The sequence below is a fragment of the Ovis aries genome, chromosome 1 (genome assembly GCF_016772045.2).
Source record: "Ovis aries strain OAR_USU_Benz2616 breed Rambouillet chromosome 1, ARS-UI_Ramb_v3.0, whole genome shotgun sequence".
Classification (NCBI taxonomy): domain Eukaryota; kingdom Metazoa; phylum Chordata; class Mammalia; order Artiodactyla; family Bovidae; genus Ovis; species Ovis aries.
Window position 1 is genome coordinate 186,774,261 of NC_056054.1, and position 26,564 is coordinate 186,800,824.

General features: G+C 37.6%; 2 protein-coding genes across 8 annotated transcripts in view; one reads left to right on the forward strand and one right to left on the reverse strand.

The window, feature by feature from the left end:
- STXBP5L (syntaxin binding protein 5L) overlaps positions 1 to 16,950 on the forward strand; it is a 330,353-nt gene extending 313,403 nt beyond the window's left edge. For all 5 annotated transcript variants that reach the window (XM_060418502.1, XM_042231962.2, XM_004002958.6 and 2 more), the window contains 5 exons: positions 698 to 1,058; positions 4,982 to 5,147; positions 7,461 to 7,572; positions 11,441 to 11,661; positions 12,217 to 16,950. In XM_060418502.1, coding sequence (XP_060274485.1) covers positions 698 to 1,058; positions 4,982 to 5,147; positions 7,461 to 7,572; positions 11,441 to 11,661; positions 12,217 to 12,258 — 902 coding nt within the window. In that variant the 3' untranslated portion in view covers positions 12,259 to 16,950. The remainder of the gene's footprint in view (positions 1 to 697; positions 1,059 to 4,981; positions 5,148 to 7,460; positions 7,573 to 11,440; positions 11,662 to 12,216) is intronic.
- An 8,595-nt stretch (positions 16,951 to 25,545) lies between these two features.
- POLQ (DNA polymerase theta) overlaps positions 25,546 to 26,564 on the reverse strand; it is a 102,833-nt gene continuing 101,814 nt past the window's right edge. For all 3 annotated transcript variants that reach the window (XM_042231980.2, XM_015092468.4, XM_042231983.1), the window contains one exon: positions 25,546 to 26,560. In XM_042231980.2, coding sequence (XP_042087914.1) covers positions 26,447 to 26,560 — 114 coding nt within the window. In that variant the 3' untranslated portion in view covers positions 25,546 to 26,446. The remainder of the gene's footprint in view (positions 26,561 to 26,564) is intronic.

Below are 26,564 nucleotides of genomic sequence, written 5' to 3' on the forward strand. Positions count from 1 at the left end.
GAAGTTATTCAGTAAATTAAAATTACAAATTTTCTGAAATTTGTTTAAAAAAATAAAAGTATTTTAATGAAGGTAATGACAACCCACTCCAGTACTCTTGCCTGGAAAATCCCACGGACAGAGGAGCCTGGTAGCCTGCAGTCCATGGGGTCGCTAGGAGTCAGACACAACTGAGCGACTTCACTTTCACTTTCATGCATTGGAGAAGGAAATGGCAACCCACTCCAGTATTCTTGCCTGGAGAATCCCAGGGACTGGGGAGTCTGGTGGGCTGCCGTCCATGGGGTCGCACAGAGTTGGACACAACTGAAGTGACTTAGCAGCAGCAGCAGCAGTATAGTATAGTGAAATGATACTGGATTAGGAATTAGGAAACTTGAGTTCCAGTCCAGGCTCAGTCACTAATTTGTTATGTGTCTTAGCCCAAAACTCATCTTTCTGGATCTGTTTTATTAATATAATGAAAGGATTTGATGAGTTGATGTCTTAGACTCCTTTTAGCATTTACCTGTTATGATTCCAAGTTATTGCAGCTGATAAATTCACAAATCTACTGATTTATGTGTAATACGGCAATATTATGACACTATAAATATAAATTACCATAATATAAAAGAAAACATTTATCACCCATAGATGAATAGCACCTGTTTTAGAAAGAATTTCATGTGCCAGTGATGTGGAATTGTTTTTATAGGTACATTCCTCTCATTGAAAGGAGCTGTCCTAACATTCTCCTGTATGGACCGAACTGGTGGGTTAATGCAACCACCATACGAAGTTTGGAGGGATCCAAACAACATAGATGAAAATGAGAAATCCTGGAGAAGGAAACTGGTCATGAACTGCCCCTCTCCATCCCAAGAAACAGGAGATCATCAGTATACAATAATCTGCTCAGAGAAACAAGCTAAAGTCTTCTCACTGCCTTCTCAGACTTGCCTCTATGTTCATAACATCACAGAAACATCTTTTATACTGCAAGCAGATGTGGTGGTCATGTGTAACAGTGCCTGCTTGGCATGCTTCTGTGCCAATGGGCATATCATGATAATGAGGTATGTGCTGTCTTTATAAATTATCTGGTAATCATAACAGTGCAAACAAGGTAAAATTATACATGTGTACATGTGTAAAATGCAAGATAAACTAAGAAGCAACCTGAGATCATTGTTTCATTATGTTTGTGAATGTTTTATTGCTCAACAATTTGAGGAGAGTTTATTTTAGGTTTTATTTGTTTGCTAAAAATGCTTTGCACTGTGAATGAAATATACGTTAACTGCCATCAAGGAATCTAAGGAAAGAGTAATTCTCCAGTCATTCACACATTCATTCAACATTTATTGAGCACCTATCTCCCAGATGCTATGCTAGGCACAGGATATATGAAGATGAATAAACCACAAGGAAAAGAAATGAACTGTTACCTTTACTATGTTTCATAGTACACACAAGAATTTTCTATACAGAACTTAATTTTATCCTTATAACTTCTCTAGGACATAAGAAATGGAGTATTATCTGCTTCCTCTATTTTACATGTTAATAAATTTGAATGAGGTTGCAAGTCTAGGAAAAAGTGAGATCAACACTGAACAGTATACTAAAAATCATCCCTTTATTTTAACTTGCTATAGGCTATACATTAAGAAATACACATGGAGGAAGAGTTTGGGGTGGACTTTTGAACTGAAGTCATAGCTATATTGATGGCTAGGTAGAACCAGATGTGAGGGAAATTTTCTGAATGTAAAACCATAAAAGATAATGGAGGTCGTTAAATCTCAGGGTAAGAAGAGAACTTAAACGTGAAAATTTTTTGTCATGAACTTGGATAATAGTGATGTCATTAATAGATAAGAAAGTCAGGAGAATTTGGAGAAAATAAGTCTGAGAATGAATACTTGGAATATGAGGTGTTTATATGCCAGCTTGAATAAGTTTAGCAAGCAATTTACAGTCTAGACTCTTAAAAAATAGAGGTGGAAGATTCAGCTCTGGAAATCATCTATGTAAATGCATTAGTGAAAGTTTTGTCAGTGAATGAAATCATCAAAGAAGATAGCAGTAAAAAAGAGGAGAAAGAGACTGATCTGGGGACAAAAATTGAGGGAAGGGGATGCATATGAATACGTCTATATAGTGGCAGAAAGAAAAAAAATCCAGCAAAGGAGATTGAGAAGCAGTCATCAGAGAGCTAGAAAAAGGATCACAGTAACATAACTTCATGAAAAGGATAGAAGAGTATTAAAACAAAAAAAAAGGACAGACAACTACTAAAATGATGATCAAGAGTTAGAACAGAAAGATCAAAGAATTTGGGGCCAAAAAAAAACACTAGATGTAGATGTTGATGATATTTGAGAAAGCAAATCTTAGGAGCACAATGAAGATAAGACTGAATTTCAAGGGAGGCAAGAAGAAAGGCAGAGACACAGATCAGGGATTGACAGACTATAACCCACGCAATATCCACTCTACCCTCCACCCAATATGACACTGTATACAGGCCTGCAAGCTAAGAATGGTTTTTATATTTTCAAATTGTTGAAAAAAGCAGAGAAGAATATTTCATGATATGTGGAAAGTATATGAAATTCACATCTCAAATGTTCATAAAGGTTTGGGGAACACAACCACACCACTTGCTTATATATTGCCTACAAGAAAGAGCGTGTACACAACAGGCAGGAGCTGAGTAGTTGTACCCAAGACCACATGGCCTACAAACCATTTTGTTTACTATCTGACTCTTTAAAAATAAAGTTTGCCAGTTCCTGAGACAGAGTTCTTTTGGGAAATTTTGATAAAAAGAGAGATGAGAGATAGGAAAGTAATTCAAGAGCAAAACTGGGATTTTGAGAGTGTTTTTATTGTTATATTTTCTTTAATAGGGGAGACATGAGTAGACTTATAAGCCAAAGAGAGGTAGTTAGTGGAGACAGTTTTGAAAAAATAAAAATAAAAACAATCATTTACAGTCTGCTCATTCTCTGATATGTTTCTTATTCTTTATCTGATTTCTTTTCTCAAATTCTTTTTAGAGATTTCTGAAGAGGGTCATTCCAGTCTTGTTTGTAAATAATGACTTAACTCCTAGACACGCCTTAGTTTAGAAGGGAAAAAAAAAAAAAACCTGTGTGTACACTCCCGTAAGCTCACATTTAGTCACTCAAAATTTTTCTTTTAAATTCAAAGACATCACAGTGTTGTCACAATTGAAATTTTAGCTTGATAGTGATTTTAGCTTGACAGTGATAGTGAGAATTCCAGAAAAAGATCTGCTTCACTGACTACTCTAAAGCCTTTGACTATGTGGATCACAACAAACAGTGGAAAATTCTTCAAAAGACAGGAATAGCAGACCACCTCACCTGCCTCCTGAGAAACCTGTATGCTGGTCAAGAAGCAACAGTTAGAACCAGACATGAACTAGCAGAATGGTTCAAAATTGGGAAAGGAGTACGTCAAGGTGGTGTATTGTCACCCTGCTTACATGCAGAGTACATCAAGAGAAATGCCACACTGGATGAAGCACAAGCTGGAATCAAGACTGCGAGGAGAAATATCAACAATCTCAGATATGCAGATGATACTGGCAGAGAGTGAAGAGGAACTAAAGAGCCTTTTGATGAAGGTGAAAGAGGAAAGTAAAAAAACCTAGTTTAAAACTCAACATTCAAAAAACTAAGATCATAGCACCCAGTGCCATCACTTCATGGAAAATAGATGGGGGAAAAATGGGAATAGTGGCAGATTTTATTTTCTTGGGCTCCAAAATCACTGTGGACAATGACTGCAGCTATGAAATTAAAAGATGCTTGCTCACTGGAAGAAAAGCTATGACAAATCTAGACAGTATATTAAAAAGCAGAGACATCGCTTTGCTAACAAAGGTCTATAGTCAAAGCTACGGTTTTTCCAGTAGTCATGTATGGATGTGAAAGTTGGACCATGAAGAAGGCTGAGCCTTAGAATTGATGCTTTCGAACTGTGGTGCTGGAGAGGACTCTTGAGAGTCCCTTGGACAGCAGGATATCAACACAGGGAATCCTAAAGGAAATCAATGCTGAATATTCATTGGAAGGACTGATGCTGAAGCAGAAGCTCCAATATTTTGACCATCCAGTGGGAAGAGCTGACTCATTGGAAAAGATGCTGATGCTGGGAAAGATTGAGGGCAGGACAAGGAGGCGACAGGATGAGATGGTTGGATGGCATCACCGACTCAACAGACATGAGTCTGGGCAAACTCCAGGAGATAGTGAAGGTCAGGGGAGCCTGGCGTGCTGCAGTCCAACAGGTTGCAAAGATTCAGAAACAACTGAGTGACTGAACAACAGCCAATCAGTAAGACACCTGAGATGTAGTATTCATTTGGATGTGCAAATTCTGATCTATTGTTTATAACTAATTCTGAAACAGTCCTAGTCATTAATCACCCCTTCAGTATAGGTGCCATAAGTCATAGGTGATTTTCATTTTCTTTATATAGAGGAAGTAAAGGAATGGGGAGGAAAGCCACTCCATTCCCAGGCATAGTGAACTAGACACACATCAGTGTATAACCTCAGACCCAGGAATTTTGCCTTAAAAGGAGACAATGGAGCAAGTATGCAGGCAGCCACTTTCTAGTTAGAGTGTTTCTGCCATAATAAAAGATTACAACAGTAGGAACCTGTGAAATTCTACACAAAGCATTTTGAAATTGCTGGCCAGTGCATTTAATCCAGCCTTCAAGGATATCTGCTAAGTATCTGTGTGGATTATAATAGAACTGTACCATAATTTTTTGTGAAAATGATTTTACATGAAGTTCTAGTTTACCACCGTTGAGACTTCAAGATAAAAAGAAACCACCATAAAATAGTAGTATAAAAATTACTGCTTCATGTAAAGATTGCTCTATTTTATATACAGAAATTAAAAGCTTCTAACAACTTGATATTGACATGTGGATTTGGTTTTTTCCATTCAGCCTACCTAGTCTTCGCCCAATGTTAGATGTTAATTATTTGCCACTGACAGACATGCGGATAGCACGGACATTTTGTTTTACCAATGAAGGACAGGCATTATACCTCGTCTCTCCTACTGAAATTCAGCGGTTAACATACAGCCAAGAGATGTGTGATAATCTACAGGTAGGTCATTTATGAATAAGCATTGAACGTAGCTGTAAAAAAGAGAATGAGAGAGAGGTCTAAAAGCTCAAATATTATTAAGCTAGACAATAAACATGCCTGCCCTAGAACATGTTTTGAATATATGTTCATCCTGGTGATGCTACGAAGTTTTAGTGTGTTTCAGATATACATAGGAAAAAATAAGAAAAAAGCGGATGTGGGAAGAATGTGGAGATCATATACATCAATGGTTGTTCTCTTTATTTTATTGTTTGTTTTGCCTACAATTCAGAGTTAATAGACTTTTAAAAAGAAAAAAGAAACCTTAATTGTGGGCCATACAAAATAAATATATATCCTATAAGTTAGAAATGGGCATTTGTCTTTGATCATAGCAGTAAGCAGAGTTGAGAGACAAAATAAATATAAAAGAATTTATTTAATCTTGGATAAGTAAATGTCACAAAAATTTTAAAAGACATCCTAAGGATTTAATTGGTTTCTCTCCCTTATTTTAGAGAAAAGAAAACTAAAATTCATTATAATATAGAGGTTCAGAGTATAAGCTCTGAACTATTTAAGCTCCATTTTGCCTACTGGTATAACTTTGGCTATTTTACTTAATCTACTTGTATGTTCTACCTTGAAGCATTACTGTGAGAATTAAGAAAGAATTCCTGTAAAGCACTGAGAAGAGTGCCTAGAACATACTAAGTTTTAAAAATAAATGATAATAAATGTTATTCAACATATACTTAAGTTTTTTATATACCTAGTACTTGGCTAGGCTGTAGAAGTACAATCATAAACAAGATACAAGTCCCTACCTGCTAGTGTGGAAGGAGAGAGAAATAGATAACCACAATGTTCTGGAAAATGGTTGTCTGTACATGGCTCTGACAGTGCTGGAGAGACATTAAGAGTGGACTGGGTTAATGGAGCAAAGGGGAAGGGGTAGTTAGAAAAAGGTTGTGAAGGATGAAAAGGAGCTGTCCATAGGGAATAGATGGCTGGAGGTGGGAAAGGTAGCAATATTCTTGACAGAGCAGAGGCATGTGAAAGCCCCAAGGTTCGGGAAACTGCTAAGAAAGTAGAGAGTTGTGAAGTGGAGAGAGTGAAGGAGTGCTGATGGAGACTTAGTCAAGAATAGAGCTTGGAACACCTTGTAAGCACCTTAAGAAATCTGGCATTTACCCCCAGGGCAATAGGAAATCATTGAAAAGGTTTAGCAAATTTGTTTATTAAAACTAATATTCTGGTTGCAGTATGACAGCTTGTTTGGAAGAGTTAAGGCTAAAAGTAGGGAGAACAATTTGGAGGCATTATTTTTTAAATAATTAAGACCAGAAATAATAGTGGCTTGAAATAAGACAGCCAACAGTGATAGAGAAAATTAGCATATTCAATGACTATAAACTGTGATCGGTTGGATTGGAGGGTTATTAGATAGAGGAGTGAAGAAAAGGAAGGAATTCATAATTATTCCTGTATTTCTGGGTTGAGGAACTAAGTAGATGGTGTAGCCATTTCCAAAGAGAAGGGATTTGGGAGGAAAAGCACGGGTCTAGGAGTAGAGATGAGGGGGGAAGATGACGACAGTCATCGTGCAAGTTCACACACAAACTGATACTAGCTCACAGATCTGACTTTGGATTGAAGTTCCTCCAAATCCATGGTTCTCCAATTTTCATCTGCTTTAGAAAGACCAAGGGCTTCCCTGGTGGCTCAGATGGTGGTGGTCTGCCCGCAATGCGGGAGACCTGGGTTCGATCCCTGTGTTGGGAAGATCCTCTGGAGAAGGAAATGGCAGCCCACTCCAGGATTCTTGCCTGGAGAATCCCATGGATGGAGGAGCCTGGCAGGCTCAATGGGGTCGCAAAGAGTTGGACTCAACTGAGTGACTAACACACACAGAAAGACCAAAGTAAGTTAAAACATTTTATAGCAAGTTAGAAAAAAGTTAGAACAAGTTAAAAATAAAGATAACCGGAGCATATCTATGTAAATTCTGATTAGTATGTGTAATAAAGCCAGTGAAGTCTGTAATCAGGATTAATCTGTAAATTAATCCTAGGGTGAATATTAGAAGACAAGAGGTCAGAAAAGTGAATATTTTAGGATGCCAGTTCTTGGAGGAGGAGAGGAAAGGAAGAAGGTGGAGGAAGAAGTGCCAGAGAGAGGGAATTAGAAACTAAGCAAAAACTGCCACAAAAACATATGGAGAACAGACTTTCCAGCCTTTTCATGACATGCTCTAACATGCCACCATGTTAGCTTTTGATCTATTAATTTATTCTTAGTCTAATGCTTTTTTCTTTAAATTTGATATAGGACATGCTGGGAGATTTGTTTACTCCTATAGAGACACCAGAAGCTCAAAACAGAGGCTTTCTCAAGGGTTTGTTTGGTGGAAGTGGACAAACATTTGACAGAGAAGAGCTCTGTGAGTAAACTCCTGATTACAAACTGTATCAAAAAACAGACGACCTCTTTCTAGATGAGGGCTTTGCTTCTATACCATGAAAATTATTTGTTTACCAAACATGAATATAACTGGTCATTTGTTTTAGAAACAGTTTAACAAAAATAGTACATGTAATTCATACAAATAATCAGTAAGCTAATAAATGTGTCATTTGCAGGTAGATCAGACCTGCAGGGCAAGGTGAAGGCACTTGGTTACTTAAATCTGAAAAAATGTTTTTGAATCTGCCTACCTTTAACTACTTCTAGGAAACAAGTTCTTTATTCAGAATTCATGGTTTACCAATGGTACAGAATAAATCACTTAAAAAATATCTACCAGAGACTCTGAAGAACAATTAAAACACAGTAAAAAGGAACATTCTCAAAGAGAAATTAAGATTTTCCAGATTCTCTGACCTACTATGTGGTCTCTACAGGTCAAAACTCCTTTTTCCTTGAATTTTTAACTATGCAAAATATCTAGCGCTTCCATAAAATGGACCAGCTATAAAAGGTAATGACATTTGATACCTGCTAAACATGGATTCGGAGAAGGCAATGGCACCCCACTCCAGTACTCTTGCCTGGAAAATCCCATGGATGGAGGAGCCTGGTGGGCTGCAGTCCATGGGGTCAAGTTGGACACAACTGAGTGACTTCACTTTCACTTTTCACTTTCCTGCATTGGAGAAGGAAAGGGCAACCCACTCCAGTGTTCTTTCCTGGAGAATCCCAGGGACAGGGGAGCCTGGTGGGCTGCCGGCTATGGGGTTGCACACAGTCGGAAGCAACTTAGCAGCAGCAGCAGCAAACATGGATTACCCTTGAAAGCATCATGCTAAATTAAAGAAGGAAGACAAAAAAGGCCACATATTGTATTATTCCTTTTGTACATAATGTTCAGAATAGACAAATCCATAGAGACAGAAAGTCAGTAGTTGCCAGGGAACAGGGCAAGGAGGGACTAATGGGTACAGAATTTCTTTGGGTGGTGATAAAAATGTTCTAAAATTGGATAGTGGTGATAGTTGCACAAGTCTGAGAATCAGTTAAAAACTACTTAACTGTACACTTAAAGGGTGAACTGAGGAATTCCCTGGAGGTACAATGGTTAGGCCTAGGTGCTTTCACTGCTGTTGCCAGGGTTTGATCCCTGGTCCAGACCTAATATCCCACAAGCTATGCACCGCAGGCAGAAAATTTTTTTAAAAAGGCGAGAGGTGGTGGTGGTGGTGATGGGGGTGGGGGTGGCAGCGGCTATGAATTTTATGATATGTGAATTATATCTCAATAAAGCTGTTATTTTAGAAAACTTAATCTAGATTCCACTCCTAATGTTACATCCTTGGGACTGCTCACTAAATTTTTATCAAGATAGCTATTTTTCAATTTTTAAAAGTTCAGTTCAGTTCAGTCAGTCAGTCAGTTGTGTCACTCTTTGCGACCCCATGAATCGCAGCACGCCAGGCCTCCCTGTCCATCACCAGCTCCCGGAGTTCACTCAGACTCACGTCCATCGAGTCGGTGATGCCATCCAGCCATCTCATCCTCTGTCGTCCCCTTCTCCTCCTGCCCCCAATCCCTCCCAGCATCAGAGTCTTTTCCAATGAGTCAACTCTTCACATGAGGTGGCCAAAGTATTAGAGTTTCAGCTTCAGCATCAGTCCTTCCAAAGAACACCCAGGACTGATCTCCTTTAGGATGGACTGGTCGGATCTCCTTGCAGTCCAAGGGGCTCTCAAGAGTCTTCCAACATCACAGTTCAAAAGCATCAATTCTTCGCTGCTTAGCTTTCTTTATAGTCCAACTCTCACATCCATACATGACTAGTGGAAAAACCATAGCCTTGACTAGACAGACCTTAGTCAGCAAAGTAATGTCTCTGCTTTTTAATATGCTGTCTAGTTTGGTCATAACTTTCCTTCCAAGGAGTAAGCATCTTTTAATTTCATGGCTGCCGTCACCCATCTGCAGTGATTTTGGAGTCCAAAAAATAAAGTTAGCCACTGTTTCCCCATCTATTTGCCATGAAGTGATGGGACTGGATGCCATGATCTTAGTTTTCTGAATGTTGACCTTTAAGCCAACTTTTTCACTCTCCTCTTTCACTTTCATAAAGAGGCTCTTGAGTTCTTCTGTGCTTTCTGCCATAAGGGTGGTATCATCTGCATATCTGAAGTGATTGATATTTCTTCTGGCAATCTTGATTCCAGCCTGTGCTTCACCAGCCCAGCGTTTCTCATGATGTACTCTGCATATAAGCTAAATAAGCAGGGTGACAATATACAGCCTTGACATACTAGGAAAAGGAGTCTGTTGTTCCATGTCCAGTTCTAACTGTTGCTTCCTGACCTGCATACAGGTTTCTCAAGAGACAGGTCAGATGGTCTGGTATTCCCATCTCTTTCAGAATTTTCCACAGTTGATTGTGATCCACACAGTCAAAGGCTGTGGCATAGTCAATAAAGCAGAAATAGATGATTTTCTGGAACTCTTGCTTTTCCATGATCCAGCAGATGTTGGCAATTTGATCTCTGGTTCCTCTGCCTTTTCTAAAACCAGCTTGAACATCAGGAAGTTCACAGTTCATGTATTGCTGAAGCCTGGCTTGGAGAATTTTGAGCATTGTTTTACTAGCATGTGAGATGAGTGTAATTGTGTGGCAGTTTGAGCATTGTTTGGCATTGCCTTTTTTTGGGGATTGGAATGAAAACTGACCTTTTCCAGTCCTGTGGCTACTGCTGAGTTTTCCAAATTTGTTGACCTATTGAGTGCAGCACTTTCACAGCATCATCTTTTAGGATTTGAAAGAGCTCAACTGGAATTCCATCACCTCCACTAGCTTTGTTCTTAGTTATGCTTCTGAAGGCCCTCTTGACTTCACATTCCAGGATGTCTAGCTCTAGGTGAGTGATCATACCATCATGATTGGGTCGTGAAGATCTTTTTGTACAGTTCTTCTGTGTATTCTTGCCACCTCTTCTTAATATCTTCTGCTTCTGTCAGGTCCATACCATTTCTGTCCTTTATGGTGCCCATCTTTGCATAAAATGTTCTCTTGGTATCTTTAATTTTCTTGAAGAGATCGCTAGTCTTTCCCATTCTATTGTTTTCTTCTATTTCTTTGCATTGATCACTGAGGAAGGCTTTCTTATCTCTCCTTGCAGCTCTTTGGAACTCTGCATTCAAATGGGTATATCTTTCCCAAAGTTACTTCATTCAAATGAAGTAAAATTGAGTTTTATAAATGATGGTGAAATTTTAATCTTTTATAAAGTAATAAAGTTTCAACGTATGTGTATTAATGCCCGTAATGCATATATACCCCATTCTCTATATTTACACAGGCACACAAACACACACACACACACACTCAGATTAAAAAAAGCAAAACACAAAAAAACTACTGAGGGCTACAAAGGCTGATAGGAAGATGAACACAGATGATTTGGGATGCCCAGCTGGGCAGAAATTTAAATAAATCATCAGGCCTGAGTTTGGAACAGACACTAATATGAGTTAAATATGAGGTCACAATAAAATTGTGAGCATACCAATGTAGTAATGTCAAGAACTGCAATTATGTCATACTGTATGAACCGCTCCCCCATATACACAATAAAACATATGGTAATAATATCTCAGTCTCTTTCATAGGCATTTTTCTTGGGTAAATGCTAACATCTCCAGATTTATATATATATCTATGATAGGAACAAATATGTTTCTCCGTGAGAATTATGACAATAAAATTCAATATAAGTACTTTGTTTGGTCATAAGCCTAACTATACTTACTTGAATTACTGAAAAAGTGTTTTAAATTGCTATTGCTTGAACTCCCAGTTGGGGAAGCTTCCGCAGGAAAAGCATCACGCAGCCTCGCACAGCACATTCCTGGACCAGGTGGTATAGAAGGGATGAAAGGCGCTGCCGGAGGGGTGATGGGAGAGCTGACTCGTGCACGGATCGCACTTGATGAGAGAGGACAGAGGCTAGGAGAGCTGGAAGAGAAAACTGCAGGCATGATGACCAGTGCAGAGGCATTTTCCAAACATGCGCACGAGGTAAGCTGCCTATGTAAATATAGGCATCTTCATCCAGTAATAACTTTAAACATTTAGGTTCTGTATAAGAGAGCCTAAACAGAGATGGCACTCTAAGCAATCATGTGTGAGAGCCAAGGTAACTGGGACCTTGCTGTATGTATTATAATTCTCCTTGGATTGGGGAGGAAAAAAGTGCTTTTTAAAAAAGTATTATATTAATATTTCTTTACCTTAGAGGATGGCTTTAAAGAAAAGTATCTATTGGTTCTGATACACTGGGTGTATCAGAGGTACTTAGGTTTATTATACGATCCCCCCTCAAGAAGGTGTGAGGGGCAGCAGAGGCTGAATTCACACATTCCTTTTTGTCTCAGTCATTAAAAATCATTTCCTGTCAGGCAGATCTTTAGAGCTTGACTGGTTTGTAAAAATATCTATCTGTAGTTTATTTCACAATATAAAGGTCATTTTAGAAGTTTTGAGGTTTTGGTATGTATGATGTGCTCAACATGAGCTTCGATTAGCACTTTTAAATATTTTTTAACATCTTATGTGACTATTTTTTCTTTGCAGTTAATGCTGAAATATAAGGATAAGAAATGGTACCAATTCTAAACTTCAAAAGAAGTTATGACTGCTTTGAGAAACCATTATTCAGGGAAACCAAATTTATTCCCAGCATCAATATTCAACTGCTAGAAGCCAGTTTCTTCTACAAAATGTTCCATTACAGTCCATCTGAATTTATCATAAGGGAGACTTATCAGAGACATTGTACAATCCAAGGCTGGAATCCTGGTTAAAATCCCAAGATATGGCTGAATTTGCCTTTTCCCACATGGAATGGAGCTATCATCTTGGCATGTCGTTTGCTAAGGATTTAAATTTAGGAACTACGGGGAGTCCTTCTGATTTGAAAAAATCCTGTACAAACAAAAAGCATTAATGCACTTAATGAAACAAAATGCATGATAAATTAACATCTTAAGAGGAAAAGAAAAAAGCATGTTGTGACAGAAGAAAAAAAAGATTTATGGTAAACTATTTTTATAAATTGGGCCACACCTGACAATTTTAAAAAAATCTGTGTTAGAAGATATAAGTGCATTTCAAGTACATTTGCGATACCCAGCTGACAAAGCAAACAAAACCAGAGTTTTCTTGTCATCTCTAACTTTCATTATATACTAGGACATTATTGAATTCTTATGTCAAGAGTCTGATTAACATTGTTTTCTCTCCATAAAATATTTTACATTATTCACAGTTCTCAATCATAATCAAATATAGCCAGTACAGTAAATTATTCCTAATACAATTATTTCCATCACCTTCAGAACAAGTTGCTATTTTTAGTCACAACCAATGCAGGGTTGGGTCACCCTGTATTTGTTCAGCTTGGCTTATACTCTGCAGGGGAGTTGACAATAGGTTTGGGGAAACTAGACTCACAAGAACAATGCAGTTAGCTTTGAGAACTGATTTCACACACTCTAGTTTCAGTTTCTAAAGTGATATATTTTTAATGTTCCATTTGTATCCTTGTCTGCCGATTACACAGTATATTACTGTTTAGTCCCCGTGGGGTCTTCAATTCAAAGGTGCTCTTGCAGCCTGATACTCACAGACCAAACTGGTCATTCTCTAGTCTGATTCAGTAAAACCTCAGTTAATGTTTTAGGAAAGGGATTCTGTCATTTCTGATTAACAAGGGCTTTCATTAGAAATTGCTTTTTGGTTCAGTATTTATTACCAGGTTATAAAATGTGGTGGTGTTTTTGCTAGCTTGGGTTTAGTCACCACTATGGATGACAGAAACACATAGAGAGTGTAATGATACAAAATCAATACTTTTGTCACTCAGTTGGCTAAATAACATAAGCTACAGGATTATGTCAACAGATACCAAACACCTATTCCTTATTAAGAACTCTTCTAAAAGTGGAAGAAAGAATATCCTTAATATGATAAAAGATATCTATCAGAACAAAGATATAGTAGAGGCCAACAAGACAAGACACCTGCTACCATTATTTAACATGATTCTGGAAGTCAGGTCATAGGAAATGCAGATTCTGGGACCCATCCAATAATATGTATGTTTTTCTTTCAGAAAGAATCTTTTCAAAGAAAATTAATGGGTTCGGCTCATTGAATTTTGGTTAATCAGGGTCTTAATAGACTTACATTGTGTTTCTTCAGAATTCTCCATTTTCCTTAAGTCCAGGATCTTTTATTAGCCAAAAATAGTATTTGGGCTTTTTTTTTTTTTAGTTTTTAAACTTCTGGTGAATTTGTTTTAAGAGCCATTTCTTTAATGTTCTCAGTAATTTTGACAAGAGCAAATTAATTTTGAGAAAGAAAACAAATATAGAATATTTTAAAGCATACCAAAAAAAAAAAAAAAAAAACCAGAAAGGACAAAATAGCATTTCACAGAAGTGCTTAAAACTCTGACCTTAATGAATAGACCAGAAGTTTATAACTGGCACATCAATTAGAAGTAAGGTGCTTCTGAAATGCTTGAAAAGAGGTTCTTTTTGTCTTTCAATATAGTTTTTATAAACCCTTTCTTAATGTAAGGGTGACTTCATCCCACAAACTTGTGATTAGTGGAATACAAATTAATGAGGTTTTACTGTATCAAAATTATTTTTATAATTCAAAGAGATAGCAATAACAAGAATGTGATATGGATGTGATTTTTCTCTTTGAACATTTCTGTTCTGTTGTACTGACCTTAGCACACGCGCGCACAGACACACACATACATACTACTACCACCACCTAATCATCACCATCATCTTTGGAAAACAACTACTGTTGATGCATGGAATACTTTACATCTCTCTTCTCTACTATTTAACTGTCTTGCCTTTACCTTGAAACATAAGAAAAATACTCCTAGTAACTTGAACAATGATAGAGAAAATGACTCTGAGCCTTAGTTGTCATTAAATTATGTTTTGTCTGCTTAAGGTGATATCAGAAGATAAGGCTTGCCGTCTATAAGTTGACCTTATCTCCTTATGACTCCCTAAAGAGAGAAGCCTTTCTTAGTGTCCCAGGAGAGAAATAGGCCTTTAGCATTATAATTCATCATGAAAAATTGGAAGTATATGTTTTTCTGGTTCTAATAATGCCAGCAATAATCCCTACCGATAAATTACCCTAACCCTGGAGTTTGGAGGGATGGATGACTGATTCATCATTTATTTTAGTCCCCTGCAAAAAGCAGTACTATCAGCTCTGCTTCCTACACTTCACTGAGACCCAGACTTAGTGCCCTAGTCATCACCAGGGTCACTGTCCAACTTGGGAAGGATGGTGACAGAACTGAGTGAGATGTTTTCTGATAATTTAGTCATAAAGATAATTTTTCAAACCTTTCATACAGCTTTCAAATGATTCTCAAATTCTCAGAATCCAATGTCTCTACTACTCAAAGATACTAAGGGATTATAAAGGAAAAAGTTTACTGTTGGAGTCCTTTTATAAAAATGTGAACCATATGTCTGTTACCTGCATTAAGAGGTTACCATGGCTTTGAGAAAGGAAAAGGAAAATAAAGATTATGTCCAAGGTTGGCTGAAGGAGATTAAGAAGAGTAAACTAAAAATCTTCATTGGGTTAGGATCACTGGGACAACCCAGGAGTTTATCTGTATGATTATAGTTTGTCCTTGTGGGAAGACACCGTAACTTGATCACCTTTGTTCAGAGAGGGCAATGCCAAAGCGAGTCAACATTCCTGCCAGGTCTTGCTCTTTGCATCAGGAGAAACATGGTAGTTTCGCAGCTTCTTCACCTCTGTCCTCTGTTGCCCCAACCCCACTTCTGAGCAGTTACTGTTTCATAGATGCACTGCTCCAGATGTCACAAATACATGCCAGTAAGTCACATAATTGGACTGCACTATTGTAGGGAGCATGGTTGTAGAAGTTTATTGTATATATTTGCAGACAACATAGTCCTGAAAGGACAAAATGCAAAACAGGAAAGGTCTGACTTGGGGAAGAAGAGGAAGTACCAACTTAGTACAGGCAGGCTCAGGCAGAGAGGGACGTGGGAGCCAGAGTGAAGTAGAAGCAGCTTTGATGAGAACTGAAGCACAGCTGGTCTATTCGAACACTTATGTAGGGAAGTGATTCTCAACTTTGGCTGTGCATAAGAATCACCTAAGGAGCTTCTAAAATTCCCAGTTACACCCAAATCTTTCAGAGTGGAAACCAAACATCAGTACTTCTGAAAGCCTCCAAGATAGTTCCAATGTCCAGCCAAGGCCGATCACCACTACTAAGGAAGACACATTTGTCTGTACTGGCCAGTGTTCAAGCCCCACTTCTGAGGCATCAAGGAGATATTGGAGATACAGTGTTGGCCACACTGATATCTGTGTTGCAACCCAAAACAAGTCTTCTGTACAAATTTCTGACCAGGCAGTGGTCCATTAACTCTTATTAACTCTGTCTTTGTGATTGTCTCCTAGTGACTTTGCCACTAATTATTCCAGTTCAAACATCTAGATTTTGATTGCCTTATACACGTGACATCAAAAGACACCAGAGATATCGTAAAAGTTCAATAGCATTAACACTAAGTGGAAAACTAATTCTTACTAGTTGGATAGCAGAAATTCTCAAAACAATCATATACTAAATCAGGTCCAAATTTATTACGCATTCTTCATTTGGAGGAGACATGGATACCAGCTACCTGTTCTGCCACAGTGACGTTTTATTGAACTTGATCTTAGCAAGAAGAGAGAACATCTCTCCTTTTTTGATTGTTGTCTTTGCTCCCAGGACAAAGTATTTGGGATTTATTTTCTAAGTTACTAGACATGTGTTTAAAGGAAAAAGGCTTCCAACTCACTGTGTGGCCTCCAGTGCTCTGAAAAAGTGCTTTCACCTTCAAAAAGGGAGAGTCTTCCTATCCAAGGAAATACTAGTTAATGAAAAAATGGGAGTTCCGTTCTCTCATCTCACACTGCTCCCCTATGGTATTGGCCCACCCTTCTCAACTACAAAGCCAGAAAATGAACTAGGTGGTGGTTATTGACAAGTGTACACAGGATCAAAATCTCTAATAACCTATAATTTTTAGCACTTAATTATGTGATGTTTTACTCTAGGAAATAAGAAACAAGATGACATCATTGATGTATCTTTCTTTCATCTTCAGAATTTTTGCATCTTTTCAGAAAATGACAAATTACTATTTTTCTGTTGCACTCAGCAATTGTGACTATACTTAAAATTCTTGTAGTCTGTAGAGATATCAATAAAATTGTATATGTTTGTACATAGATGCTCTCTTATGTTATGATGTCATATACCACTCATGATTGTTGCAAAGATTAAATATGGACAAAGGTAAGACCCTCATTTGCAACACTGTGCACCATGGTTTTGCAAGCTATAACTGTTTTAAAAAGGGGAGGTGGGTGGGGGAGCTATGTCCAGTATATGTATTTGAACTAAAATAGAGAAGGGGAAATAAAACCTAAACATCACCAACTCAATGGATATGAATTTGAGCAAACTCCAGGAGATAGTGGAGAACAGAGGAGCCTGGCGTGCTGCAGTCCACGGAGCTGCAAAGAGTCAGACACAACTCAGCAACTGAACGACTACAGCAAAGTTCCCCAAACTGAAAGATTTTGCTAGAGTTTATTCATCTAAAATGGGAGAAATAAATAAGATGTATTTATAAATTCAACATTCATGGCCACTTCCTCACTTTTTTTTAAGTTCAAACCTTAATCCCATGCAAGAAAAAAATAATCTATTATAGGCTTATACTACCACCTACATCACGAAAATACACTAACCTGCACCTCCAAAAGTCCCTCAGGAAACTGCATTCTGATGCTCCTCCGGCTCTCATCCGCATGGTTAATTCCTCTTCATGCATTTTCTTTATATTTATCTCCACTGTGGCCTTAGCAGACTGATCTTATTTTTTCAAATGCTGTCTAATTATTCAGAAACTATTTCCCACCACCACCATTTCCCTCTTAATTTTGGTTCTGTACAAAGATGGCAGAAAAACAAACCAACCCTAGCCTAAAGAACATTTTTTGATTAAAAGTAAAACTATGAAGACAAACCCTTCCAAACTCCAAATACCCTGTCTCCCCTTCAGAACGTTCTCAAAAGGATCCATTTATTTATTCACCCTCTTTGAATTACAATCACTCAGGATTCATAGATTTGTAATTCAATGTCTAAAATACTGATTTCACTTTTCCCCTTCCTTTTCTCCCTCATTCTTCCCTTCCTCTTCTCTTTTTTCGTTCTTTCAGTCCGAAAGTCAATCAACCTGAGCAAGTTGTTTATCACAGCCCCATAAAGGGACCACACTGGAACAGGGTGAAAGGGACAGCCCAACGGACAGAGCTGGAGTGAGAAGCAGGGTTAGCGCTCAGGCTAACAGGTGCCTGTATGAGGGAGGCACTGAACAGGGCAGAAGCCAGCCCCGCAGATCAGGAGACTAGAGACGGAGCAATCGTGTAAATTACTGAGGATGCAGGAAGCCAGTTTCTCCCTGTTGGAGAAGTACAAATAAAAGGGAAAGCGAAAATAATCCCTGTAGTATTAGATTAGAATTTGAACCACCTGTGTGAGTTTTACACCCACACACGATGTTTAAAAAGTGTGTGTGTTGTACACATGCATATCCTAATTCCAAACACAGAGGACTGGGAGCATCAGCCAAGGAACCAGGAGCACACCTAGTACCTAGACTTTAATTTCTGAACACTCTTCTCTGCTAAAAGGAACTGAGGCTTCTTGAAGAAATAGCTGGTTTCAAGGTTGGAACATGTTTTTGTACCAGAAAATATTCAATGAACCATATGGATGTGTCAAAAGGACACATAAGTCAGCTTGGAAGGGAATATACAGGCCAAATCAGGGACAATTTGTGTATCAAAAGTAATGATAGTAATTTAATAAAATAACTCATGAGTTCACACTGATGTTAAGTGATTAATTAGGAAAAGAGAGAGCTTTTCTTTACTGTAAAATGTCGACCAATAAATGTGGACAGAATTTTAAAATTTCTCTTTGGCAACCAGTCGTAAGAACATGGGCAACAAATACCAGTGAATGCTAAAAATAGTTAAAATGGGATGGAGGAATAGGATATATAGTCTCAAAATATCTTCATGAAAAGTACTTGTTAATCATTATATATACATTGACATATACACATATATGTATATAATTTTACACTGAAGAAACCTGGCAGACACTATTTTAATCATGTGATAAATGTTACCATAACCAGTAATGGAATATCATGTATATCTGATAAGCATGTAATGAACAAAACAGCATCACTCTGTGATAATGCTGCCAAATATGCACCATCTGGAAACACTGGATAAAACCCAACTGAGAGACATTCTATAAAATTACTAGCCTGTATTCAAACTTCCAAGGTTATGAAAGTACGGAAAAGATGGATGTTCCGGATTTAAGGAGACGTGACAAGTAGGCATGACACATGATCTGAAATTGGACCTGTTTGCTATGTAAGACATGATTGGCCCAATTCACAAAACTTAAGTGTCGTTTCTCACCTGAGTGAGTGTCTCTGTGCTATTCTTGAAATTTTTATTCAGGTTTGAAGTTATTTCAAAATAAACTTAAAAAATAAAAATATTTTTGATTTTATTGATTTACTGGCATTTAATAACACTGTCTTCTCCTTTTATAGCAAATGAACAGTCTGCCCAAATAATCTTGTCTATTTCTATATCCTTCTCAAACTCTTAAATTACTATAATCTTTATAATATGTCCTAATGACCTTTTTTAGTTTAGTTTAATAGGTATTGAGTTTTTTTCTGTAGGTAAAATTTCAAGATATTATCTATCTCAAAAAAAAATTCCTGTTGAGACTGACTGAAATTACAGTGTTTGTAGGTTAATAAGTGATAATGTTTTTTGCTAGAATCACTTTGTCTAGGATATCTTCATCTTTTTAGTGACAGCCATTTCCCTCAATTATGTTGATAGCTTTGCCTTCACTAGGTTTTTCAAGTTGCATATCTAGGGTGTCTGCAATGGCATCAGTGTCAGTATTTCCAGTCAGCTGCTGCTTTAACTCTATGTCCAATCTGAATTTCACTTTACAGTGTTATCATTTTTCATTTTGCTGGTGTACTTGTATCTTAATTAGCCAAATTATTCTTCTGGTTAACTATTTTTTATAAAATATCACATAATTTAAACACTGGGGGACCAGAAGTCAACATTGAAAGTGTTAGTCACTCAGTCATGTCAGACTCTTTGCAACCCCATGGACTGTAGCTCACTAGGTTCCTCTGTCCCTGGAATTCTCCAGGCAAAAGTGGGCAGCCATTCCCTTCTCCAGGGGATCTTCCTGACCCAGGGATCAAACCCAGAACTCCTGCGTTGCAGGCAGATTCTTCACCGTATGAACCACCAGGGAAACCCAGGTCAACATTGTTACGTGCTTCACCGTCTGTATGTAAAGTGAGTGACAGATGTGCAGTGACTGGTCATGGACGAACTTTGAAAGAAGTGATACAATTGGTAACTCCCCAGGATGCGTGTATTAAGCTTCCTATTCTTGGTGTAAAAAGTGACTACAAACTTACTGGCTTAAAACAAAACAAATTTTGGGGTGATGCCACCAAGATAGTGACATAAGTCATTCCCACCTGCACTCCTTCTCATGAGGACAGCTACTCATGGATAAGACACTGCTGAGAAAATCCTAGAGCATGATGAGTGAGACTAAAGCACCCACTGTACCACACAGACTGAGACAGACCACATTAGAAGGATCAAAGGAGATGGTACATGCTGACCGCATGGCCTCTACCCCCACGCCAGCACAGCATGGGTCTCCCCTGAGCTTACAGTTCCCCCAGTGAGAAAAGAGATCCCAGTAGACATCCAGCTGTTCTAGTGTTTTGGGTCCCTTTTTGGGAGTCTCATTCAGGTCTTGCTTCATGAGAATAACAAGGGAATCTGCAGGGCTTGATCTCTGGGAATTAGATTGTGAAGAAGTGGAGGGGCTTGCAACAACGAGCACTCAGATCTTACAGACCCAGGTCCTACCTACAATGCCCAGGTAGTAGTCCCAACTAGTGGTTTTGCTAGTCTGCAGAGCCAAGACAGTGATGAAATCTGACTAGTGAATCAGTAAGGTGCATGTATGCCTGACTTGGGACCTCAAACAAAGATCACTTCCAGTCCTGGAGCTTGGTCTTCCTCCCCTCACCCTCCACCTCCCCATCCAGGTAGGGGAGCAGAATCATAGCTCCACTCACTGCTCAGTGTAGCTCCCAGTCCTGCCTAACCAGAAGACTTTGGGGTACAATAATCACTTTAATGTAAATAAGTTATCCAATCAAAAGATGAATGGATTAAAAAAAAAACAAGAACACCACATGACCCTCACTTTAGCCTTAAAGACACTCATAGACTAAAAAGGACAGGAAAAAATATGTCCAGCAAACTATAAATCCTTCCCCTACTCCACCCCAAAAAGCAGGGGATCTATACTTAGCAGGCAAAATAGACTTTAATGTAAATACGATAAAGAGACAAAAAACGGTCATTACAAAAAGATACAAAAAGAAGTTCATCACAACTGTAAGTATTTACACATCCAGTTAGCAGAAACTAACAGAACTGAACAGAGAAATATACACTAATACAAATATAGTTGGGGACATTAATACCCTACTTCTCAACAATGGATATATCATCCAAAAAGAGAATCATTACGGAAACTGTGAATCTGAACAAACGGATCTAACAGCCATAGACAGAACTTTCTATCCAGTAACAGCAAAATACACATTCTTCTCAAGCACAGTACATTTTCCACAATGTAAGTCTTAACAAACACAAGATGACTGAAATTACACTAAATATCTTCTATGACCACAATGGTATGAAACTAAACATCAGTAACAGGGAAAAAAAGACAACCCAGAAAACTCTACAACTACAAGGAAATTAAATAATACTCTCCTGAACAACTGATGGATCAAAGAAGAAATTAAAGGGGAAATAAAAGAGAATCTTGAGAAAAATAAAAATGGAAACAAAATTTATGGGATGTTGTAAAACTAGTTCTAAGAGGAAAAATTCACAGCAATAAATACCTACATTAAGAAACAAAAAAGACTAGTAAATATTGTATATTTTACAAATTGAATGTTTGTAGCAACCCTGCATCAAGCAAATCTATTCATACCATTTATCCAACAACGTTTGCTCATTTTATGTCTCTGATAATTCTCTCAATATTTCCAATTCTTTTTCATTATGATTGTTTGTTATGGTAATCTGTGATCAATGATCTTTGACCATTTGCAAAAAGATTACAATTCACTGAAGGCTCAGATGATGGTTAGCATTTTTTAGCAATAAAATGTTTTAATTAAAGAAGAAAAAGTAAGATCTCGAATAATCAACCTAACTCTACAGCTCAAGAAACTAGAAAAAGAAGAGGAAACTAAGCTCAAATTTAGCAGAAGGATGTAAATAACAAAGATAAGAGCACAAATAAATGAAATGGAAAACAAGAATATAATAGAAAAGTTAAAAAAAACTAAAAATTGCTTCTTTAAAAAGATAAAACTGACACATCTTTACCTATACTAACCAAGGGAAAAAGAGAGAAGACCCAAATCAACAAAATTATACACCAAGGAAACCAGAATTGAAAGAGACATGTGCACCCCAATGTTCATCGCAGCACTGTTTATAATAGCCAGGACATGGAGGCAACCTAGATGTCCATCAGCAGATGAATGGATAAGAAAACTTGTGGTACATATACAGAATGGAATATTACTCAGACATTAAAAAGGATACGTTTGAATCAGTTTTAATGAGGGAGGTGAAACTGGAGCCTATTATACAGAGTGAAGTAAGTCAGAAAGAAAAACACCAATACAGTATACTAACACAAATATATGGAATTTAGAAAGGTGGTAATGATGACCCTATATGCGAGACAGCAAAAGAGACACAGACGTATAGAACAGTCTTTTGGAGTCTGTGGGAGAGGGAGAGGGAGAGGGTGGGATGATTTGAGATAATAGCATTGAAACATGTATAATATCATATGTGAAACAGATCGCCAGTCCAGGTTTAATGCATGAGACAGGGCGCTCAGAGCTGGTGCACTGGGATGACCCTGAGGGATGGGATGGGGAGGGAAGTGGGAAGGGGGTTCAGGTTGGGGAACACATGAACACCCATGGCCGATTCATGTCAACGTATGGCAAAAATCACTACAATATTGTAAAGTAATTAGCCTCCAATTAAAATAAATTTTAAAATATATAAATGGAAGAGGAAACATTACAAATGATGTTTGTAACAGAAATACAAAGGATCATAAGAGGCTATGAACAACTGTATTCCAACAAACTGGGCAATCTAGAAGAAATGAAAAAATTATGAGAAACACACAACCTACCAAGACTGAACCATGAAAATTAGAAAATTTGGACAAAGTAATTGCTAGTAAGAATATTGATTCAGTAATTAAAAAAACCCTCCAACAAACAAAAGCCCAGGAGCAGATGACTTCACGGCTGAATTTCACCAAACATTTAGGAAAAAATTAATGCTAATTCCTCTCAAAGTCTTCCAAAAAATCAGAGATGGGAACACTCCCAGACTCATTTTATGAGGTCAGCATTACCCTGATACCAAGCCAGAAAAGGATACTACAAGAGAAGAAAATTACAAGCTAGTATCTCTGATATACAGATGCAAAAATCCTCAACAAAATACTAGCAGACTGAATTCAACAGCACACTAAAGGAATTATAGCCCATAAAAACTGAGATTTATACCTGGGATACAAAGATGTTTCAATACACGCAAATCAATAAACATGACATGCCATTTTAACAGAATGAGGATAAAAATCATGATTATCTTAATAGATGCAGAAAAAAATTTGACAATATTCAACATCTGTTCATAATAAAAACTCTTAGTAACTTAGGTATAGAAGGATTGTACCTCAACATAACAAAGGCCATATATAACAAGCCCAAAGCTAAAATCTACTCAATAGTAAAAGGATAAAAGCTTTCCATCCAAGAGTTAGACTAAGACAAGGGTGTCCACTTTCAACCACTCCTGTTAAAAATAGTACCTGAAGTCCTAGTACTAGAAATCAGGCAAGAAAAAGAAATAAAAAAGCATTTTATATATAGAAAATAGAGATGTAATGATGACTATAGTTGACACTACTGGACTGCATATTTGAAAGTGACTAAGAAAGTAAGATTCAACCAGTCCATCCTAAAGGAGATCAGTCCTGGGTGTTCATTGGAAGGACTGATGCTGAAGCTGAAACTCCAATACTTTGGCCACCTCATGCGAAGAGTTGACTCATTGGAAAAGACCCTGATGCTGGGAGGGATTGGGGGCAGGAGGAGAAGGGGACGACAGAGGACGAGATGGCTGGATGGCATCACCAACTTGATGGACATGAGTTTGGGTAAATTCCAGGAGTTGGTGATGGGCAGGGAAGCCTGGCGTGCTGCGACTCATGGGGTCGGACATGACTGAGCAACTGAACTGAACTGAAGAAAGTAAAGCCTAAAAGTTCTCATTGCAAGGAAAAATAAGCTTTTTGTACCTAAATGAGATGATGAATGCTAACTAAACTTATTGTAGAAATCATTCACAATATGTATCAAGTCATTATACTGTACACAAACTTATACAGTGCTATATGTCAATGATATCTCAATAAAACTAAAAAACAAACAAAAACACAAATTACTACCTTACAGTTCTGGAGGTCGGAAGTCCAGTATGATCTTACTGTGCTAAACTCAAGGTGCTTGCAGGGCTCTGTCCTTTCTGGAGGCTGTACATTCCATTGCCTTTTCCACTTTTTAGAGGCTGTCTGCATTCCTTAGCTCACAGCTCCTTCTTCTATCTTTAAAGTCAGCAATGAAGTATTTTCAATGATCAATCTCACTCTGTTTCCATTGCCACATTTTCTCCTCTGACTCTGACCATCTGCCTTCCTCTCCTAAGGAATTTTGTGTTCATACTGAAATGAACCAGATAATCTTCCCATCTTATGATCTCTAACTTAATTATATAAGTGATGGTCCTTTTGCCACATAATATATGTTCACACGTTTTGGGAATTTGGATGTCAACATTTGGGGAGGGAACAAGAATTATTCTACCTACCACAAAGGGCATTTGGAATTAACATAGTGATTTGTGGATGGAAGAGCTATTAGTGAAGTTTGAACTTTATGCAATTACTAAGTTAATATACCATGTCAATTGATATCTGAATTGTGTTGCAGGGACACTAGTGTGATATAAGTAAGCCAGGGAAACTGGAATTTTTCCATAACTGAATCTCGCAAAGCAAGGAGTGCCTGTTTTTTAAGTTCAGCTGATAGGTCCAAAAGGATGAAGAAAACGCATAACCACAAATACAAAGCCATGACTACAGAAAATGAGGTGGATGTGACCTATACACCTCCACTCATATTTGAAGAACACTCATGTAGCTTTTCTAAGAAACATGGTACAGGTAAACATGGAAAAAACTCAAGAAATAATGATGTAACTTTCCTCTTACCTCTGTCGTCTTCTGCCCACTTCCCCAACCATCAAAATGTCTGAGGATCATGTGCACTAATATCCAGCTGCTAATAGTGTATTACATTTTGCTTATAAAGCAACTGAATTTTAAAATTGAGATTAACAAACATAAAAGAGCCCTTTGATAACTGATTGAGAATATAATAAACACTTCCTGTTACACAGATATTGTTGAGCAAATTATAAAATAAGAGGATACACAAGCTTCTGAAGCTTAGACCAAACACAATTTAAAAAACTGAACTGCTGGTATAAAGTCTGAAATAAATTAATTTTATTAACAGCAAAAAAAAAAAAAAAGTTGGTTATTCAGCTCTGACTGGGATTATAAAGTACAATCTTTTATCGTGAGTATTCTCACCATGCCACAGAGAAAGAGGCAATAAGGGACTGATTAGAGGAAATGTTTCCCTTCTCTGGCAGTGTTATCTTACAATGCAATATAAACATACAGTCTTACAGATCAGAACACTTCTTGGAGAGGTGTAGCTTGTTTTATAATACCTAAGTATTAGAAATACATTCATTGTATGAATTGGAAAAGAAAAAGGAAGAAGAAATGGCAGTTCATGAAAATCCATACCTAGACTACATCCATATCAACTCTTACCATGTTATAGAATTCTTAATTTACTTGCCAATGCTCTTTTAAAATACTACTTCAGTAGTCTTATACTCATACTGGATGAAAATCATACACATCACGTAACCCTGGTGGTTTATGTTAAACCAAATCCTTATCTGCCTCTAGCTCCTGCTGTATCACAAGTGTCTGAATCCTGGTTGGGATGAAAACGCCCCTGAGGCAGAAATGTTTCTTCATGCTCAACCAGGCAGATTAGACCCAAAGTGCTAAGTACATAATTTCGAGCATGTGTTCTGAAACTGTTTAAAGCCACAGTAAACTATAAAAGGCAATTTCACAGATACTCTTTTTGAGAGTGAATATAAACATTAAACTTGATATTTTGCCTCAAGAGTAGTTTTTTTACATTATAGAGAATTAAACTCTGATACACATTTTGAAACTCTCACTATAAAATTACTATCCCAAACTCATCAAGACTTGAGGGGGTTTCCATTTTCATAAAGTGGTGAAAGGGCAATCTCTGTTCTTTCCTTGTGATTTTCCCTATACCAGGTTTCCCTACAATCACACATCAAAGTCCTTCAGCTCCCCCCAGCTGGCACCTATCTTCAATTTCACTCTCAGTTTCACAGACAGTTTTATGGCACTTTCCATTTCATTCTTGACAATCTGAGCTACCTAC